The sequence below is a fragment of the Sipha flava genome, unplaced genomic scaffold (genome assembly GCF_003268045.1).
Source record: "Sipha flava isolate LNK unplaced genomic scaffold, YSA_version1 71_pilon_pilon, whole genome shotgun sequence".
In the NCBI taxonomy this organism is placed as follows: domain Eukaryota; kingdom Metazoa; phylum Arthropoda; class Insecta; order Hemiptera; family Aphididae; genus Sipha; species Sipha flava.
In genome coordinates, this window is record NW_020273611.1 from 2,100,507 (window position 1) to 2,123,247 (window position 22,741).

General features: G+C 36.7%; 1 protein-coding gene across 2 annotated transcripts; it reads left to right on the top strand.

Moving 5' to 3' along the window:
* Positions 1-2,836: 2,836 nt before the first annotated feature.
* Positions 2,837-21,656, top strand: LOC112692211 (ankyrin repeat and KH domain-containing protein mask-like). Of its 2 annotated transcripts, XM_025566813.1 has the most exons (6): positions 2,837-3,020; positions 11,075-11,282; positions 12,252-12,488; positions 13,951-14,454; positions 19,619-20,338; positions 21,089-21,656. In XM_025566813.1, the coding sequence occupies exons 2-6, from the start codon at positions 11,214-11,216 to the stop codon at positions 21,410-21,412; spliced, it is 1,854 nt and encodes a 617-aa protein (XP_025422598.1). In that variant the 5' UTR covers positions 2,837-3,020; positions 11,075-11,213; the 3' UTR covers positions 21,413-21,656. The 2 variants fall into 2 exon arrangements, with proteins under 2 accessions (XP_025422598.1, XP_025422597.1); XM_025566812.1 differs by lacking the exon at positions 13,951-14,454.
* The last annotated feature ends 1,085 nt before the right edge of the window (positions 21,657-22,741 follow it).

Here is a 22,741-nt window from a genome sequence, read left to right on the forward strand (position 1 = left end):
AATCATCTAACCCAAAAAGAGGTCTTGTTTCCAAACCAATTTTTCATTCAGCATACAACTCACGTGCACAAATAGACCTAATTGATATGCAATCTCAATGTAAAACAAAATGCAAGACGAACAGGTGTGCTTGCAGATCGGCATCTAGAATTTGTAATTCTAATGTCATGGAGGTTTGCCATGTGAAAATAAAACTGAGTAACTACGAAAAATAAAATGTAAAATATAAAAATTGTGAAATTATAAAAATCAAATTGATAAAAAAAAAGTTAAAAAAAACTACTCTATTTTATTATATTATTTTATTATTTTATTATAATATTAGTAATTAACATTTATATATAGTAAAATAATTATTTTAAGTCTAATTAAATCAAATTAAAAAAAAAATGGTATCACATGTATGAAAAAATATGGCATCATTGCCTGGAATTTTAAGGAAATGATAACATATACTAGGCAATGATATAATTTCCTCCCGCTACTAGGAATTGTCATCATTTCCTAGGAATTGTCATCCTTTCCTAAATGTCAACATTTACGGTAACATATATATGTTACCGGCAATATGGATAATTCGGCATTTTGCAAAATGCCTAGGTACTATATTAAATGCCAAAAATCACTCGGCAATATACATAATACGAGCTTTTCCTAGGTATTATGTATAATGCCAAACGTGGAGTAAACAATATGATGAAAACAAACAAAATTGGCATCGCCTATTACCAACGGCCATAATTATCGTCTATGATAAATGTGCGTGCACAATTTAACATAATAAAGATTAATATTCTTTTACTACTATAATAATTATTCAGAGGTATAATATTGAACATACTAATAATTTTATTGCAGTATCGTAATTTTTCTCGTCATTTTCGTGTCTCGTTTTGGTGTTGCAACTATGTATACGATTTATATAAAGTCAAATTTTTATGACAAACTACAAAATTTTTTTAAAAATTAGACCAATAATACTAGTTTTTTATCTAATGAACAGTAAAATGAGTTGATAAAAGTTCAATCAACAGGAATTAACCAAGGATTTTTAAAATGTGTTTGTAAGTCCAAGTGTAAAAATAAAAAGTGTATTTGCCTTAAAAATAACATTTTGTGCACTTAAAAATTTCACTTTTCTACAACATGATATAATAAGTAAATAGTAGTTTAAGTAAAATATGTATATAATAGTTATAATATAATAATATATAAAAATTAAATTTTATCTGTAATATGAGTAATAATGTATAATAATAATAAGAATCTTAATGTAATATAACATATAATAAAATGTTTTGTATCTACTTTGCCTAAAAAAAAATTGGCATTTTGCATAGTGCCTAGACATTTTGCAAAAAATAAAACAATAAATAAAATAAATATACAACTCATTAAAAATACAATATCATTTACTATGACTTATGTACATCGTGTGCCTCATTAAGCATAATAAGTTTTTTGAGTTATGTTATTTAAGTATTAATATTTTAAGATATCAAGGAAAGTGCTATTGTGATTGTACATTCATAATCTGTCTCGTTTTTTGTTCCGTTCGTACACAATGTGTAATAGAATCTGAATCGACCAAAAAAATTTATATTATACACGTATGAGTTCTTAATAAATAAGCGTTGAAGTTTTCCTGTAAATATCGTGTTAATACTATGGAAAAAAAAGGAAGAAAAAAATACAATCAGACGGGCACGATATAACGAGGCCCGGTCGCTAGAAGTTTTCCTGGTCGAAATCGCCGGGCTAGTCCGACGTTGAACACGAATCGATACAATCAACGGGCCGGTAGTCGAAAAACATATCAGTAGCCAAACCAGGGATGGCCAACCCGTGGCCCACCTTGGAAAGTTTATAGCCCGCGATATCTATCAAACATTTACCAAAAAAAGTTATTTTATCCAAAATAAAATATTCTGCCTAAATGAAATGCCTGCACAACGCGAAATGTGTATTATTAACATTGTAATCGCAACAAACTGTTTGATTCATCGACAAAATATTTGTTCCCAAGTAATGTCGACGAACCATAATAGTCATATTATGGAATCAGTAGCAATCAATTACATGCGCTTCCGCAGCGACAGTTTAAAGAGCTCCTGAAAGAATTGGATTCAGAGTACGGTGATAAAAACAATGATAATTCATTGTGTTTATTTCAAATAATTAATATAACAATACTTATTTTATTACAATAATTAATCCTGTTTAAAAGGTTTACTCTATATTTTTTTTTACATCGGGGAAAAATACTCAAATAATTTAACATGTGGCCCGCGGGATCGTAATGTATTTCCAAAGTGGCCCACGAGATAATTTGGGTTGGATGGCAACACTGAACTGAACACTGGTTCGATTGGTGCAGTCGTAACGCCGTCCGTCGCCCGTAGCTCGACGAGCCCGTTGGTTTTCGCGGCCGCGCGGGGTATTGTCGCGCCGCAACGTCGGCGAGGGTGGCGGGAAAAAAAAAACTCGGTCGAAACTCGTGTTGGCGACGGCAATGACTCCGCGTAACGACCATTTATGGTGGTCCGGTGTGCGCGTTGACCAGCGCCGCCACCGGTTTTCGCCCGTACGACACGCTGGACGGAGGAGGGGAGGGCATGAGTCATCATCGTTCCGCCGACCGCGAACCCCGACTTCGACCGTTTCGATGGCGAGGGCGAACGGGGGCTCTCTTCGGCGGCGGCGAAAGTCTGCACACGCGCCTTGCGCACAGGTACAGGAATCAGCGGCTGGAGGAGGGGCGGCGCGGCGACCTTGCCGTCGTTTTGTACTTATTAGGTCGTCGCCGCCGCCGTCATTGTTGTTGTTAATTGTCGCCGGCCCACGTGCCGATGACGTCGTCGTGGTCGTACCGCGGTCGCCGACTCGCGAGTCAGTACGCGAACCACGCTCCCCGGTGCCAGTCGTCGAGACCAGCGGACTCGTGCGCGCGCGCCCGATCAACAACACTTCACGTACGCGCCTTCTCCGGCAACCGCACCGCGGACGACATCAACCGTCGCGTGAGTACCCACCATGTGAATAATTTTACCGGAACAATTGCTCTCGTCGTCCGATATTGTTTTGCGGCGGCGATTACACGTGGCATAGGTTAGTGTCGTCTGGTTATGTGTCCAGCGATCGTGTCGTTTGGCATCACGTGATCGTGACGCGACAAATCGGTCGACCTCACCGCCCGACTATTTGTCGTCCGTACGTAAACGTTTACGTCCCGCACGTTGCGATTGACGTTCACTGTTCGTTTGATCCGTCTCGGTTCTGAAACGCTTGAGCATATTTTTCAAAATACACCACAGCGGCCGGCGGTCGACATACGCTCGGAATCCGTAATACCTATTCCGGTGTTCGACCGTCCGTGCAAAAGATAACGAAACGACAATAGTGTTATCATCTCTCACTCGACATTCTACGAACATGTACGTGTTAAAAAATTCTGCGCCGCGCTCGCGACCAGGGGCGCACCGAGGTCCCGAAAATTTGATGAAATCGGTAAAGGATTCAACGACCGATCGAATCCGTACAAAATGACGATAAGCGTGTGCGTTTTGATCATTTTTGACGGTTCAAAAATCGCGTCTAACACGGGATAATAATACCGTATAGTTATATGATTATCGTTACGCGTAGGCACCGCATATTGGATATTTTTATTACGATGAGAAAGTTTTCGTTGTGTTCGTTATTTTCGTCGGGTTTTCATTAGCGATTGTGCACGGTAGACCATCACCGCACAAGTGTTCCGCTGTACATCGTACAGTAAATGCGATTCAGTATAACGTGGATACGTGTTATGTAAATAATGTACATTGTACGGGGCGCAGTTATAAACATGGTTCCGTTCTATTGGCAATACATCATAGATTATTCGCGTACTTTTAAAACTCGTTAAAGGAATAAAACCATACACATCCGAGCAATATTTTACGCTTATCGTGTACGTCGTACGGCGTACGGAATTGTAAATTAAATGCATGTCGCTTATAAAGTATAGTTTCACTTCCGATGATTTCAAATATTACCTCGAGGTAATCGTCTCGATATTCTTGAGCTTCGGATTACGGAGATTCAACCTACTTTCCACTCGCTCATTCAAAAATATACTTGCCTACGATATAACATATGCATAACGTATTATAATGTATGTATAGGTAGTATGTTCATACGTAGGTACATACACCTTAATACTATTTTCACAAGCACACATCGTATATTATTATTTCGAGTACACGCACATTAACCCACCCGTTCGCCAACGCGCGCGCAAACACGCTGCTGCCGCCGCGGGTACGATAAACGACCGGTCGATGTCGACTTAAATTATTTATATTAACCCCGTTCAACGGTGGGGATAGTTGTTGCCGATGATTATTTTATAAACGCGCGTAGGCATAACGTCGTATCGGGTTGTCTCTATCCTCGAAACCAATGTTTCTCGGTGACTATGTCGCGAATTTGTTTTCGATTTCTTATCGTGCGATGATGGACTTTGTTTCTAATGTAGTTCCTCCAAGTGTTCTAATTTTGTTTAAGGTTTGTTGGAACGGCGAAACGTGAACGGCGGCATATTTACCGACGACGATTAAAAGTAAAAACAAACAATGAGAGCAATTACGTGTAGAAACTTGAAACTTGCACCTACACTCGTGTCGTATAATACCACAGAGTTCCAATAATATATACCGGAATAACGGATGATACACAAGTGGAGCGCACGCACTCGCACGCGCGATCGACGATACCTGGAGCAATGATGGCCAGAGTGGACCGGGCGTAGACCGCGGGGTAAAAGTGATCGATTCGCGTGTGTGAATGTGTGTGCGCGCGTACGTGTGTCCGTCATTAATATGTTATTTTTTTTTTTTTTTTACCATACGCGTTTGAATGAGTGTGGCAATGATATCGTGGCGGCGCGTGGGCGACGTATTTGCGGTTTGCCACGCGCTGTCACCACCTCTTTTTTACGCGCGAATCATTAGTAAAATCGTACGGGCGGGCGATGGTCTCCTGCAAACCGATATTGATAATGTAATTGCGATAGTGCGGACCCTTCGAGTGGTCAGCAGTGGCATGCACTGCACGGGCAAAGCGGAAGGATTTACAGCGGAAACTGCCGGCGCCGTATGTAGGTATTATGATATCATGTCCCGTAGCTCCCGTGCATCGCGTTATTGTTAAGCGTTAAAGCGAATTACCACGGTATTTGCAAATGCAGTGGACGGTGTTTTCAACAAACTCATCCTAGGATCGTATTCGATCGACCACACTAATGTTGCATATTTAATCGACCAGGCCGCGGTATCGACCGATTCAACCGCCACCCGCGATTTTTGACAGACGCATCAACGTTTTCTATTAGGAACGTAGGAATATATAATGCACTTTGGTATGAAATTGACTTGCCATAATAATGTCTTCGTATTTATTTACCTGCCGTTATTTTTGGCTGCCAGAAATATAACAATATTTATAGGAATTTAAAGTTGAAATCAGTACGGTCTTAAAGGAAAACTAGTTAGTACTTGTTCGTGAATGAACCGATTCAGTTCAAAATAACTCGATTTTTTATTCCTATAATAGTGCAAAATAGTTATTAGCTATTTTCAAGTATATTTAAATAAATTACTTTCCTATTTTATAGAATCATAAATCATTATAAAGTCACATATCCATGCATTCAAATTATCATCATAAAATACTTGTATTAAACTGTCTGGACTGTGCCAACTCATATCTCGAAGAAGAAAATAGTTTTTATTCATACTGATTCAGTAGTTATTGTTTAATGACAATATTCCAGTATATTCATTATATTATAATCCCCTTTTATAACACGGTCGTTTTAATCAAATATTATCAAAATAAATATAAATCAATTTTAATTTGTTATTATTTAAAAAATAATTTTATGCTCAAGTGACAACGATTTACGCTCAACTTGTAAATTTCTCCAAATTAGCGATCATAATGTTGGTGAGAATTATATTTATTGATAATTGAAATAAGAAATAAAACAATACTATTATATACAATTAAAACCAAATATTTCAAAGTGATTAATATTAAATTTTGACCCATGATTGTATAAAAATAAATCATTTGCTAATTTATTTATTTTTAAAATTATGGTTAAAATCATTAATATTTTACATTAATTTGAATTTCTCATTTTCGAATTAACATCAGATTCGATAAAATATTGACTAATAAAATACCAATCACGATCAATGAAAAGGGTTTGATAATTATCTTAATTCAGATTCCCAATATTCAAAATAAAATCACTTCGATGCCCACATATTCATTAACTTTATCTCATCGATTACAGTAAATCCATAGTGAATCAACGATTATAAATCTTATATTCATGGATATGGCAAATATATTACTTATAATGTGTTTATGTGTATAATAAAATATTATCAGTGTTTTATAAAGTTATTCAAATTATGGTGGCGTGGTATTGATACACCGATATGGTATTCTTAATTACGCTATCAAACGCGTTTTATTATTATCGTATTGTTCTCGTAGATTAGCAGTTGTTCTCGCAGTCACCGCTTGCACAATCACTATCAATAAAACAACGTGCAACCACTACGCTTGGCTTTTCCTTTAATGTCGCGTAATCCCTACACACCACAGAATTTCAACCTACGACTATTATTATTAATAGTGTACACTCCTCTTACGCTTAGACAAACAAATAGTTTGATACATCTTTCAATCGAAAATCACGTCATAAGAATATTACAAATTATAAAATAAAAAATCAAAATTAGACTGGGAGTTTTAACAGACATTTTATGCATATAAAATATCACATGAGTAAACAAAACAATTATTATTAGTGTCGAGGAAACGTAAATTAGAATTTAAAATTCGAAATAACAAAACGATGATAATATTATAACATAATTAATAGTTTAATATTATAATTAGCACCCATATAAATATATTACATACATTCGAAGTACTATATAAGAGAGTAGTTGCAGGAGTCAGATGTTTAAGTGTAGTGTTTTGTTGCCCAAAATTTGCCACGACAAATTAATTATAAAAACTAATATTTGTGCTGTAACATAAACAACAAATTACCTTTTTGTTTTCTGTGATACAGTATTAATTGATTTATAAAATAGAACAATCACCTGAGCTTATTGGGGTGGTACACTAAACTATCCTTATAGCTATAATATTATTTTATCCTACTAAATGTTTATAACTTAATTACTAATTTTAAAAGAATTACTAAAATTATACATCCAAATGTTATTATTATTATTAGTATTGCAGATAATAAAGTAATATTATTTAGTCATGTGTGTCATAGATATTTTTTATATGACTTGTTTTATATATATATATAAGTAAATATTTCTTTATATTTCTGGTGGGAGTATGTCGTGTGTTAGATTACGGTATAATGTGCGTATTTTGTTTAATTTTAAGTGTTGGACAATTTTTTACTGCTACAATAATACCATATAAGATGCAAAAAATAGTGTATCTTACACGAAATAACTATAATAAATAACTTATTATACTATAATAGGGAGTAATCTACGTACCTTATAATTTATAGCAAACAAAACATTTAAAAATAATACGTCCGTGAAACGTGGCACAGCGGTAATGTATTAGAATTGGACGAGTAAATTTTTCATTGTTAACCTATTCAATGAGTAACCTAGCGAAAAAATGTCGGTACTAACAAATATTACACTCGCTCCTCAACCTTGTGATATTAATTCCGTGACCTCTCCTACACTTTCTTAATCTACGCTTTCTTACGTATTTCATTTTGTTTATGAATACTTTATTTCGAAAATCAATTTTTCGATTTAGTATATAGTACCTATAGCATTATAATGTCGGTCGTTTAAAATGTATGAACAGTTCTTTTTCGTTTCGTATTTCGCTTTTTTTTTCCAGGATCATTAGCATAGAGCATTAATCGTGGAAATATTATACTCTATTTTCAGTTTCAGTTTTGACCAAACTGTATTGTATTATTTTCGTGAGATAAAAGTTATGTTTACGATAAATATAATGAGCCGATACTTTGTTACAGTAAACATTCGATTGGAACTATTTACTATTCTATTCGATATGAAATAAACCATTTGAATACACGCATACGCACATCCATATTTGGTTAGCTTAAATATCATAACTTACCGTTTACCACGTATATATATATTCCGAAATACGTACGTTATTAATTTATACTAGTGCTGAGCATTATTTTGACCAATCCGGATTACGGATTGCAACTATTGAATCCGGATTTCGGATCAATCCGTTTTATTCGGATTCACGAATTCAATCCGTTGATTCGGATTTCGGATCCAATCCGGCTTCATTGTTTTTAATAGGTAAAGGCGCGTTTACACGATGACAGTAGCACTCGACAGTCGCCGTCATGATAGTCGCTGTCGTAAGACTGTCGTCGTGTAAACATAATGACAGTTGCTACCACACCGAACTATCTAGCTCTGCTAGATAGTAGGCAGTAACTAGCTGACAGTATGACAGCCACTTCTATCGTGTAAACAGTGACTACCACACTCTCAACTACTACCGTAGTACGATTTTTGTATTGTTGTTATCAATTATTACTTGTTATCACATATACCTACAGTTTTTATTCAATTAATTTAAATGTTTAAATAATAATATATATCTAATTATAATAATTAATTGAAAATTATATAAATGAAATTATAATTCAAAATGGTTTTTGATACTATTCAATTTCTAAAATATTACGAAGAGCATCCTTGTTTATGGGATAAATGTATACCTGACTTTAAGAATAGGCAAAATTAAAACAATAAGTGAATCAGTTAATTATAAATTATAATAAAGTGAATAATAAAATAAATTAGTGACACTGTTAGTCAATTTTAATTAGCTATCGCACGAAACACAATATTTGTTATGACAATTATTGTCACCGTGTAAACGCTCATCTTCATGTGACAGTAGCTGTCACATTACTATGCGACAGTGCTGTCATGACTGTACTGTCACCGTGTAAACGCGCCTTAAAGGATAAACTATCAATAGTTTAGTAACAAAATATAAATGATACAATACAAATTACGATACGATACGTCGATACGCAATACGTACTAAGTAGTAAGTACTAACGTAATAACAAAATTACTGAGCTGTAACTTGTAAGTAGTAACTAGTAACTATCGACTATCGAGTACAAACTACAACTACAGACTACAGAACAGTGAGTACTGAAAATAAATAACATTACCCTCATGCCTGTTATTAAATATTAATAAAAGTACAATTGATATCGGTTAACATCGTAGAACACAACACAATATTTATTTATAGCACTTCTAAACAATAACAATACACGCGATAATAGAATAACCCATGAAGATAACAAAATTAAATACTTGAAATTTTCACCAAATGTTTATATTTATTAATGTTATTTATAATTTATATATAGTAAATTTGAAATAAACCGGATTTATATCATAATCCGGATTAAACGGATTGTATCATTTGTTTCAATCCGGATCAATCCAAATCGGTAATCCGGATTTGGTGCTCAGCACTATTTTATACGCAATCTAAGTAAAAAAGCTATCTAGTATCACAGATCAGCGTTTTCCGATGAATTCCCGCGTTCAATTATGTACATGTTATGACCGAAATCGAATTTATCTTTCTATTTAGTTTCAAATTTTCAATTTTCAATCACAGGTAAGGTACTACCTACTTAATATTTTTACTTCATGTTCAACAAATCTGAAATGCACATTATGACTTAGTATATAGTACCTATAGTATTATAATTTCGGTCGTTTAAAATGTATGAACAGTTCTTTCTCGTTTCGCATTTCATTTTTTTTTCCGGAATCATTAGCATAGTGCATTAATCGTGGAGATATCATATTTTATTCCTTAGAATACCACCGTAGTGCGTGACCTATGTTTATACGCAAGTACCGTGTTATACACTAAAATAGTAACACGATGTGACGTGTATGATAACAACGTCGACTGTAATCAGTTTGTTATGATATCGATTGCCGCACCGTGTAAGCCTTACGTAACTAAACTAATAGCGAAAACGTCCCGCCAACACATAAAATTGTAATACGTAATCTAAAAATGCACCGCATAAATAAGTTTTTATTACAATACATACAAGTATTGTTGAATATTATCATTTAAATATGCATAATTATATGAGTACAACACGTGTATATCGCTCATCGTGTAGTGTTCGAACACAACTTCCTTAAAAGTTGTTACGATTTCATATTTTTTTACATAACGTACTTCTCATTTATACCGCACCGTCCGTAAAGAGGTTATATTTTTCGTTTCAGTACTGACCAAACCTTATTGTATTATTTTCGTGAGATAAAAGTTATGTTTACGATAAATATAACGAACCGATACTTTGTTACGGTCAACATTCGATTGGAACTATTTACTATTCTATTCGATATGAAATAAACCACTTGAATGCACGCATACGTACATCCATATTTGGTTAGCTTAAATATCATAACTCACCGTTTCACACGTATATACATTCCGAAATACGTACGTTATTCATTTATGCGTATAATTTATATGCAATATAAGTAAAAAAGCTATCTAGTATCACAGATCAGCGTTTTCCGATAAAACCCAGGGTTCAATTATGTACATGTTATGACCGAAATCGAATTTATCTTTCTATTCAGTCTCAAATTTTTCAAACACTGATAGAGTACCTAACATTTTTATTTTTAATTTCATGTTCAACAAATCTGAAATGTACATTATGAATTTCACCGGTAGTCGAGCTTCAGCCGTAACATTCATTCATTTATCAACCCAACCCGACCAAACCATATACACATAACATGCACAAAGTGTTGTAAATATCGTTTTAAAAATTATTTCCTGTTAAAAAATAAAAAATAAAATAATTAAGGAAAGGGAACCATCCGGGTCGAACAAAGTACACCGGAAAAACGAACTAGAGTAAATGAAAAATATTCTTCAACGCCTGAATGTGTGTTTATTGTAGATCATAGCCAGAGAGTAACCGCCGCGTGACTGTGACGACTACAGCGGTTCGAACAGGCGCCGCCGTGTACACGTGCGCACAACGGCGGCGACAACAACGTCGTAGACCCGCGTTTTAGTTACGGACGGACATCACCGTTATGGCGTCGTCCCCTTTGCGGGCACCGGCGGGATCCGGTCAACCGCAATCGAGGTTGATGGACATGCAAGTGAGTGCTTTACTTACCGATAACGTTATTATCTAAATGACGCCCGCGGACGGGAGGGTGTGAAGGCATAAGTATCATACTATTGGAACCTCAATGATTTTTCTCAAAACTGTACCCAGGTCCGGTGAGAGGGTGGGTGGCCGGGGCTGTAGCCAAGGGGCCCGGGCTTCAAAAGAAAGTCCACTGCGTCTCGGTCGTGGTGTCGAGCTATTTATGTTTCACCAACATGAATCGTGCTAATAACCAACCCAAATAATTATAGCGTATATTGTATAGTTATAACGAGTCTACAATAAAGTGAACATTACAATATTGATCCAAAACGTAGAGAATAACATTTTCAAAAAAGATCCATAGGCTATAAATAATTATTTTCATTTAGTATGTGAAATAACCGTGACTGTGATTACATTATCTCTCTGGTATACGCATTTTAAAAGACGACACTGGAAGTCAGTGGCAAGCTTAATACCTCGTATGAGAAGGGCCTGGATTAATTTGTCCCTGGGACCCTTCATTTCTCTCCATGGCCCTGACTGTACCTATATTTAAATGTATAAATATACATTTCGTTCACACGTATCATAATATTGTTCATCTGATGATACCAGGATTACCGATTTATTTTTTCAAGTTCACGAATCACGACTGATAGATATGGGTAACGTTAAGGCGTTGAAAAAAAATGTTCAACAGTGTTACGTCTGTATTGTCCACCAAAAAAAAAAAAAAAACCGAACATCGTTTATCAACGATTGATAACTCTAGCGTGACAGTACAGTAACACCGGAGACACGTGTGTGCTGAAAATGTCTATTATGCGTTAATTTTGACCTTTAAATTTCCACCCTGCTCCGGGTCCGGGTTTTTATTCGGCGACCGTCATAAAAAATGTTAGGTTTTTAACTTTTTTTTTTTTTTTAATTTTCAACACATTACTAATCACTATAACGGTGTTGCGTCCCGTAGAAAAAGTTCCAGGAAAGACACTTAGCCACTTTAGCGGCCGTCAAAGGCGTCGTCGGCTCTACAACTTCGTCCACCTCATCGTCGTCCACGTCTACGGGCGATGCGCCAGTACCACCGAATCGGCGATTCGGCGTTCTTCCGCAACAACAACAACAGCAGCCACGGAAAATAGGTGGCGGATCTGGGCCCGAACCGGATGGAGCCGATTCCCTCGTACAGGTCGACGTGAAAGGAAAGGTACTTTACGCGCGAGTTATTTTTCAATAACAATAGTAAGCTTACGTGTCGCGAACCTGTCCGCTCGAGCGACTCAATTGCACATCGTGTGTGTGCATATAATATTATCGAATGTTTGTCGTTTGAAGCGACTGACGATCTCTTGATTCCAAATACCAACAGTTTTAGAAGTAAATCAAGCTGCACTGCATTGCGCGGTACATCTATGGAACCGATTACAGGTCGACCTGATATTTTTGCGTTTTGTGTTCAAACCATTATTATAAAATACTACATAAAAATCGTGTTTATAATAATCGATTAAATTTTTACTTCGTATTTACTAAACAGTTATCATGAAATAAACCGTCGAAGAGTTGATTGGGTTTGTAATAAAATTACAGATCGTGTTTTTTTTCTTCTCATACCAAGTACGATTTACTGCGCAGTGAAGTTAAGTAAATTCGAGCAAAATATTTATGAAAAAAAAAACATTAAACCTTAAACGAAAAACTATGAGATTCGGTATGGAGATTTGAAAAATTAAAATTTCTCACACACATAAAATCGAAAAAGTTCTAAAAAAAATGAAAGCTATTACTTGTCGATGTGATTTTAAGATTTGTATTATACGTTAGTGACTAATGTAATTTATATTCGTATTTGTGACCGCAATGTACCGTATTACTTCTGTCGCGGTTGAATAGAGATATGAATTGATCCGCCGAGCGGGTGAAGTCTTAATACGATTATAACTACACCGCAAAGATTTTTCATTGTTTTACACATGAATTCATAGCGGTTATAATCATCATCACTGCGTGAACTCGTACCGTGTACGCCAATCGGTTAGCGCGATATTTCGATAGTAATTTACATATCGATACCACCGCACCGGTTAACCGTAAATATATAATGTACACGTGTGCGACGTTGTACAACTAGCACGGTGGAGCGGTGGCATAATCGATATTCCACCTACACCAGGTTACACCAGGTTGACTGGGCCGTATAGAGGAGCCCCAGGGGTCAATCGACTGGGCCTACCGACCGGACTTCACTAATAATAAATATCTGTAGTTAACAATGCTCGATTCGCAATCAATTCTAACAGTAAACGAATGGTGTTTTACTATTATATTTTAATATTACATTTCTTATCGGTATGGCGCTATCGAGGGCCCGGGAAGCCCAATTGCGCCCCGTTGCTTCCCTGGCCGGTCCACCCTCGTGACCATCACCGTCGTCGCGGTCGGGCACCATTCGAACGGTTGCGATGTTTTACCGAAACCACCGCAGTCGTCAAATTCATCATTGCACCGCGCACAACATTTATCGTAACCGAAATATCGCCGCACTCGACGCGCTCGCATTCCCGTCGGTTCGTCGTCGTCACGTTTTATGGTGCCGCGCCCACCATTACCGCATCGCCCGACCGTAACCGGTGCAACGCTTAACCACCCGTTGTTGACGTGACGCAAAGGTGCGGCAGCTGTTCGCCGAGCGGAACCAGTTGAGCCAGTCGCAAGGGCCCGGTTACCAGCACCACCAGCAGTTCCGGCGGCAGCGGAGGAGAAGCCTGACGGGCCGCGACCGGTCCAGGCCACTGAGACCGTTGTCCGATCCGGAGGACGATCCGCTCAGCAAGACGGTCTGCTTCACCGGCCCATCGCTGGCGGACGGCGCCGACCTGGTGGGCATAAGCAGCACCGGCGGGGACGCGCGCCGGGAACTACTAGCGCTCTTCGGCCGTCTGCCCAACCTAGGTGGCAAACTTCTCTCAGAATCGTTCCAGGGTACCAAGATGAAAACGGCTCAATCGGCCCCCGAGCTCAAGTGGCTGATGGACGGTGGCGGTCGCGGTCCCGGCCCACCTCCGAATGTCGCGGCACCCGGCAGATCCGTCGTCAAAAGGCCAGCCGCGCGAAACGACGGCGGTCGAGACACCGGCAGCGGTGGCGATGACGACGAAGATATCGACGAACAGGTCATTATCGGCAAATTCGCAGCCCACTTGACCGGCATTTGCTACGCGGTTGCACGCGAAACATTTAGAAACGTACACGTATGATGTAGAGTACGCAGTGGTGCATCTGACTTGACTCTATGCAGGGAGGGGTGGGCAAATAAAATTCCATTCAAGAAAGGTGGGACTATATTTTTTTTACTCCGCTCTCCAAAAAAGTCCTTGATGTGCCCAGGGAGTTGAAAAAACATTTATCACGCCTTGTATTGGAACTTATTTTATGTTTTTTATTTTACTTGACATAATTTTTTAAAACTTCCTAAAAATGTCAAGGTCTTTGACCCATAAAATGACTGTACTATGTACATTAGACACTAAAAACAGAATTTTTTTAAAATAATAATCAAAAACAGATAATCTTGCTAAATAATAAATTCCAAGTTTCTTTATAATTTTTTTTTATAATTTCATCTTAGTAAATGTATAGCAAATATATTCTGAAACATATCAATTGATTTGGGAGCCGATCACCTCCATCGTGCCCTACCCCTCAAATATTCTACTGTGAAGACGAGTCGCAGCAGTTTAGTACGCTTAAGTGTTGAAGTTAAACATCTAGTTATGTACATTAATTAGAACAGCTGTTCCCATCCGCGTACAACTTACGTGTTTTGAAATTGTTCACGAATCACTTGACCAAAAAACCTTTTCATCTTCTTCGCTCGTCAAAAAAATTAAATGTATTCATTTTTTACGCGTATAGACAGCCTTTTATTATTGTAATTAAACAGTTATTGAATTTCAAACATTCAACGTACAAAATTCAAATAAAATATGGACAGTTATTACATACAAATATAATAATCAATTATAACTATTGTGTATTAGTTAAATAATTTAATAACGCGGTTGACGCATTCAATTAATAAGAACGTGAATATTGAAAAAACCTAATAATATTGCATGTTAATAATAATAATAATGCATTGAAAATGATATCAATTTCTTAGCGTATTGTTTACGGGTTGAGAACCGCTGTATTAGAAGTAGCATCGGCCGCCTAGTCACCGTATTTAAATATTATTGTCAGTAGTGTCATGCAAATAATTTTTGGTTTGATGTGTGACCCAATTAAATCATCTGCTTTGTGACTAAAATGTGATGTTTACCAATGCTGCTTTTATGATTTAAATATAATATACATTGAACCTACAAAAATGATAAAACTATAATTTATTTTTGTATTAATTGTTTGTACGTGTATTAGTTCGTCCACAATATAAATTCATTCGTGAACAGTGCAGTGCTCCGTTGATAATCTGGTTCAGTTTAATTATATTATAATATATAACAATAACCGATTAAATTGTTTAAACAATGAAATTCATCGTGATATTTTAAATCTCCTGGTGAGAAATATTATCTATTATACTAATTCATAATATGAAATAAAAAAAAATTGTGTTTATTTATTTATTAAGTTATAATTTACATTAAAATAACAAATTCATATTTTTACATATAGGCAATGTCTTAAATTTATATTTTCTAAAGCAACACAGTAATTTGACGTACTATTTAAACCTTATTAATTATACTTCCCAAAATATAATTAAATAACTAATTTTAAATAAACCAATTTGACAGAATTAAGTTTTAAATTCGTGTTATACGCCAAGGATCTATTATGTAGGTATCTACCTATAGATTACACTTGTTTGGAATTTTGCGTTAAACTACTTAATATAAACTAACTCAAATTTACAACTGTTAAATGTTTGCTATTAATACAAGATAATAAAAAAAATATATATTTCGACTTATTAAACTCGGCATTCAACTTTTTTGATTTTTGAAAATATTTTCCATGATTTTTTCCTATTGGTTTGTAAAGATAGATAAAAAACCGTATGAGATAATTAAGTCTTAAATAAACTTACAATGATATTTAAACTATGATAATTACAACAAATTAAAAATACCTAGAGACATTTTTTTTGGCCATCCATTGCTAGATTTATTTTTGTTCGTGTAAAAATTAATTATAATTTACTAAAAATAAGTATTATTTTCATACCTACTAATAATTTTAATATATTTATAAAAAAATTAAAAATTATAATTATTCTAAAATATGTTTATTTGAAAATGAAATACTCGGACTACAACTATAAACTAATTATGTAAAAAAAATTGTATTTAATTAATTATAATCATAAAATGTTGAAGTAGAGAAAATATCGAAACAAATAAATCAAGTGGTTTCACATGTATATAATAGTAATATTAATATGAAAAAGAGCGAAAAATTAATTAGAAAAAAAGTTATTCGCTGTGAAAAACACACCGGAACACTGTATTTATTAATATGCAAACGAATTAATTTTAGACCTCATTCCACGGTCTCAATCTTCTTTTTTACGTTTTATTATCATATTAATTTCATAAACATTATGTAATAATTGTGCATTTAATGAACACAAATTATATACGTGTGCTAATAAATGCCATACATTTTGCTATATTTTGAAAAAGGAATTACTACCGATTAACTAAGTTAAACAATGCTTTGTTAAAAATTAACTATCATCGAATATACGGTCCGTCAAATTATTCATCGTTTCAGTAGTCTTGGGTTTTTGGTATTTAGTAACCACAGTAATACTGCATTTGTTGCAGAAGCAGTGATAGTAGACCTGTTTTCTTAGTATAGCATTATTATTTTAAGTTGTAATTAAAGTGTTGTGTAGTAGTGTTTAGTAATAATACTAAGTACAATTGTACACGTTCAATGTGTGAGAGTATACTGTACCTACCTGCATTACCATAATTTAAATGGTCACATCTTCGAAATATCAATACAAGCTTATCACATCACAACAGAATGACTTAAATGTTTGCATAAAGTTACGCTTTCCGTTTCTTACCACTGCCATGTGTGAAAAATGTTTTATCAATTTTTTTTCGTATTTTAATTATATACTTACGTTTTATTCTGTGCATAATATTATGAAATAAACTTTAATTATTATTATTTTTTAATTAGACTATAATCAGTGTCGAATTAAGTCTTTTTCGGGCCTTAAGCAATAAGTCAGACGGACCTAATTGGCCATAAAGAGTAAAAAAAAATATATACCAATCCTAACCGTGATTCTAAACTAGAAATTAAAAAAAAAAAATAATTTTTATAATTTTATCTATGAATATAAATAATATTTAATACATAACCGTGTCGAATACATTTTTAAATTATAAGTTAATACTAAAATATATGTATATTCATTATAAAATTAGTCACTATCGTCGTTGTAACTGTTCACTTATCTATACTTATTTCTTCATCTATACGTTTTTTGTGTACATTAGTCAATTCAATCAAAATCCGGATGTAGTCTGACCATTTTAATTGGCCGGATTTTTTCTGCGATAAATAATCGAATATATTCGGTTGTTACCGGGTCTGTAGATTGGGACACTAAATTAACGGTCTAATTTAGTGTGCCAATATACAGATATTAAATTTTCCCAATACAAAAAAAATTCTACGGGTCGAATTTTTCCGCGGACCTTTAGCAGTGCTTAATTTGCTTATAGTTTAATCCGGCATTGATTATAGTCCTGTCTGTTTTCGATTAATCTTAAATGGACTTACAGGTGAACTCGAAAAACACCAATCCTTCCGGCATATTGAATAATGTACTTCTTATCAGCATAGGTGTGCGCAAAGCTGTATTTCAGCGGGTGCCTACAACATTTTTGGACCCTATCTTAATAAAACGTGTTGGTATATTTAATAAGCTACAAGTATAATGTACCTATACATAATTAACTAAACGTAAGTTTAAATTTTATTGAATATTGCGGTATATTAGTCCCTATGAGAATATTTTCCTTAAATCTCGTATACTCGGAAATTATTTGTGATTTTTACTTTTGTAGACAATTGTATAGCTTTAATATTATTACCATAAGAGAGTTTTATTTTTTTTCATTACGAAATAGATTTTATTTTTGAATAAATATTTTAGAATAAGTTACATTTAATTTGAGAAACATCAGTTAAAATACGTACCCCTTTCTCACAAGAGCGTCCACAAAGGGGGCAAGAAGGGGCATCTGCCCCCCCTTGGCTTTTTCATGGTTCAATTATCACAACGATTATGTAGTATAAGATATCACAAAATAAATATTTTTTTTTTAAATTAAAAATTTTTTTTGTAACGTCGAGTGCCACGGTCGACACTTAGTCGATAAATGTTACACGGATCTTTAAGGGTGTATTACATATTTTTTTCACTGTTGCACTCTCTTAAGTCATTGGTTTTCGATGCATTGTTTCGACTTTTATATGTGAATATTTAAAGTTGGTAAATGTCAAATGGTTTTTTAATTGGTAGTTCTTTATTTATTTTATAGAAGCTAGAAACTTTAATTGTATAAGTAACCTAAAATTATTAAATCAATAGTTTTATTTTATTTATATACAAAAAAAAATGCATTTGTTGATTTAAAGTTGCACATTAATTAATTAAAATGAATACGGCAAAATTAAGTTCTAACTATACACATAATTAATAATTTAATTTATTACGTTTCCTACCTATATAATAGATAGAAAACACGTTAAAAACAATAAGGTACTTTATCACTAATTAGGTAATGAAACAAAAATTAAAAAATTAAAATATCTTGAGCCCCCCCCACCTTGATAAATTCCTGCGGACGCCCTTGCTTACGCATTGTCTTAAATTATGAGGGCCCATTTACATTTCGGGAGTTGCCCGGGTTCACCTGGCACCACCTGTGCACACGCCTATGCTCATCAGTTCAATTCACAATAATTTTCAATTATTCAAATTTATAACGATTTTAACAAAAACTCAAAACCGATGTCTTGCCTACCATTAATGAAACAATTTATTTGTACAATGAACTATTATAATAATAAAAATATATGTTACTATAATTATGCTTGGAAAACAATTCTGAGTCATTATGAATAATGTTTGTGCTTGCCATGAGTTATTTAGAACTAAGTTTTCTAATGCCGAGTGCAGACGGGCGCTGGAACTGTAGAACAGTTTGATCTAAGCGCACCATTACATATCTTATTACATATCTGCCTAGTAAACGCACATGCGCGTGTTTGTAACGACATTAATTCCATTTCGTTTGTCCGCAGCTGGCGCAGCGACCGGCCGGACGAGTGAACAGTAAGACAGCGACACTCGCGAAAAAACCGTTGGCCACGGTCAACGGGAACGGTGCCAATGCCAACGGGCTGGGCCGCGTCACGAAAAAGCCGGTGGCCGCGTCCAACGGCGGCGGGTACGGCGGCAGACCGACCGGCGGTTTCGGCAAACCGGCCGGTGGCGGTGGCGGCAACGCGCCCACCAACAGACTGCTGCTTCCGCCCGTCGTTCAGCCGACGGTGATCAACGCACTGGCGGCGGGCGCGGGCGCAGCCGAAGCTGTGGCCAGCGTGACCGCGGCCGGCGCTGCCGGCGCGCAGAAACCGTTGGTGCGGGCGGTCAGACTTCCGCCGGGGACGCCCGGCCAGCAGCAGCAACAGCCGAAGCCCATGGCCCCGCGTCGACTGACCACGCCACCTTTCAAGCCCGTCGCCGCGCCCAGGCAACCGGTCGCCAAGCACGTCGCGGCCCGTCCGCCCCAACCCATCAAACCGCAACTGTCCGCGGACCGGGGCCCGCCGGCGGCCGGCATGGCCCGCTGTCCGCTGTGCTCGCGAGATTTCGCGGCCGACCGGCTGCCCAAGCACCAGGAAGTGTGCCAGCGTACGCGTGAACGAGACCGCAAGCGCAAGGTGTTCGACACGAGCCGCAAGCGTTTGGAGGCCGTGGCCGCCGAGGCCGGTGTGGACGTATCGTCGTTCAAAAAGAAGGTGAGGATCGCAATACGCGCTTTTCTAGTTCGCGACGATCGCGCGCCCGTTGTTTCCCGTCCGGCAGCGATTCTAAGGACTCGCTAAAAAGGATTCGCGTTTTTGCGATAGCGACAGCATTCTCGCGGCGCAGTAGCGGTTTCGAGTATACATTTATATAAATTTCCCCGGCAGATATATTATTTTTGTGGTAGTCCTTTAACGGTGCCCAGAAGACACCACAAGTGGGCGATTATCACTGCCCTCTTATGTAATAGAGGTAGGTGTGTTCAGTGCATTGAGTTGTTAAAAATATTTTTTGTTAAGTATTGAATGAAATATAGATAAACATTGGCTTCGAGATATCATTTTTTCTTTTGCAGTCGAGCAGATAAAACATAATTTGTTTACGAAAGTACCCCGATACATTTCAATCAAGCTGTTTATTACAACTTTAAGTTCGAGTTAACAAGACTTACATCGAGTGTTATGGGGACATCTAAGGGAATAAAAAAATTCGAAACATCATGTTTTTCGGGTTACCGTTATCGTTAATCGGGGTTTCAGTTATCAGGAATAGGCTGTACTGCGCGAGCGCAACGCCCATTTTAGAGTCCGAGAAATACCGGACGCAATTCACCGTACCATTTTTACCGCCCGCTCGTTGCGAGTCTTCAGTCCGTGCGGACCACCTCACCTCCCACCACTCCCCCCCAAAAGGCCGATGTGCGCGCCAATGACGACGGTTTGTTTGTTTGTCCTCTCGCGCAGAGCGAAAAGGAGGACCAGCGGGCCGCGGAGAAGCTGAAGAAGAAGAAGGACGCGTGGCGCCGGAAACACGACCAGCTGGTGCGCAACGTGCGAGCCGCCCGCGCCGTGCAACGTCACCTGGCCGCAGGCGGGTCGGTGCGCGACCTGCCGCCGGAGCTGGAGAACGCGTCGGCCCCGGACCCGGACGATGAGGCCGACTCGGACCTGGTCAAGTGTCCGCACTGCGGCCGTTCGTTCAACGAGGCGTCCGCCGAACGGCACATACCGTTGTGCGCGGACCGGCAGCGGAACGCGGCCGCCCGGATGCAGAACAAAAAACGGTGAACGGGCCCGTCCCTCCAACACCGTACCCCTGCACAAGGGCCACGGTCATCGCCGCGCGCCCCGTCGTGTTCTCGGTGAGCGAATGGACTCGGGACCGGGTTTTCCACCGTATCCGCCACCGACCGCAGCGGACCATCGTTGTGCAGCCAAAACGCATTTCATTTCTTCTCCAACCCCCTGTTCCCGACGGCATTCGGGAATCATAAAAATTAACAAATATAATCATGACGCGTGTGCGCTTTAACTGTGATGGTTTTTTTTCATTTTTGTTCTTCTTCTGTTTGCTTTTACCGGTGTCCGAACGGAGATCGAAACGCGAAACGTACGTACAACGTTTTACCGAAATCTCCGGCACCGGGATACGTCCATATTATTTTTATTATTATTTTGTAATTATACGCACATATTCAATTATAATACCGTTTTAGTGTTACCGTTCTCGTCGTGCGTAACAATAATGTATTGGTTAAGTAAGACGTACTGTAGATTTATATTCGTGTAATCTGATCAGATATTGTTAAGCCCCTCTCACCCGTTAATAATTGATTAATCGATTTTAATAAACAACCTACTGCGGTTGTACGCATATATAAACGGAAATTTTTGGTTACTATGATTGAAAAGTAAAATTGTATGCTGTACCCGAATTATTATTCGCAGTTCACCGAACAAAACGGAATTACGGATCATATCGCGATTTACCGAAATATGTACAATGATATTGGAAAACATCGTGTGTTAAAAATGTACCTGTGTAAAATATAATTCGTTCGTTATGTTATACTATTCTTTAAAAAAAAAAGTTATTTCCAAGAAAATGTATTGTTTATTCAAATATTTTATAAATGTTATGTGTTGATTTTTTTCGTGCATAAAGTTTTTCTATAAAAGTAAATTGTTTTGTGGCTTATACTCTTAACATTTAAATGAAGTACGATTAAATGATTTATTAAAAATGGTATTAAGCATTACAAATAATGTAAACAAAATTAAAATATAAGACATTGAAACGAAATTTATTGTCTAGAGTATTATTATTTACTGAATGTACATAACACTTAAAACCAGTTACGATTTCAAAAAATCATCGTCAGATCCAAAAAATACACTTAAGTATAAAAATAAAAATGAAGAACACTTACAAATACAAATTGCTTACATTTTTTATTGAGAAATATTAATTTGATAAAAAAGTCCTGTAAAAGAGACTGTTTTTTAGATTACTGGGTAGTTATAGAATTATGAATGTATTATAAAATTCTTAGTTATTAACTAAGACTTATTAACTATTATATAAAAAAAGATTGAACATTTATGATTTTATTTAAT

What these genes read in the sequence shown, in the direction of transcription:
- LOC112692211 (XM_025566813.1), top strand. Translation starts at nt 11,214, where the DNA reads ATGGCGTCGTCCCCTTTGCGGGCACCGGCGGGATCCGGTCAACCGCAA. An exon ending in ACGAAGATATCGACGAACAG is followed by an intron (nt 14,455 to 19,618) that starts GTCATTATCGGC and finishes GTTTGTCCGCAG; the next exon opens with CTGGCGCAGCGACCGGCCGG. An exon ending in TATCGTCGTTCAAAAAGAAG is followed by an intron (nt 20,339 to 21,088) that starts GTGAGGATCGCA and finishes CCTCTCGCGCAG; the next exon opens with AGCGAAAAGGAGGACCAGCG.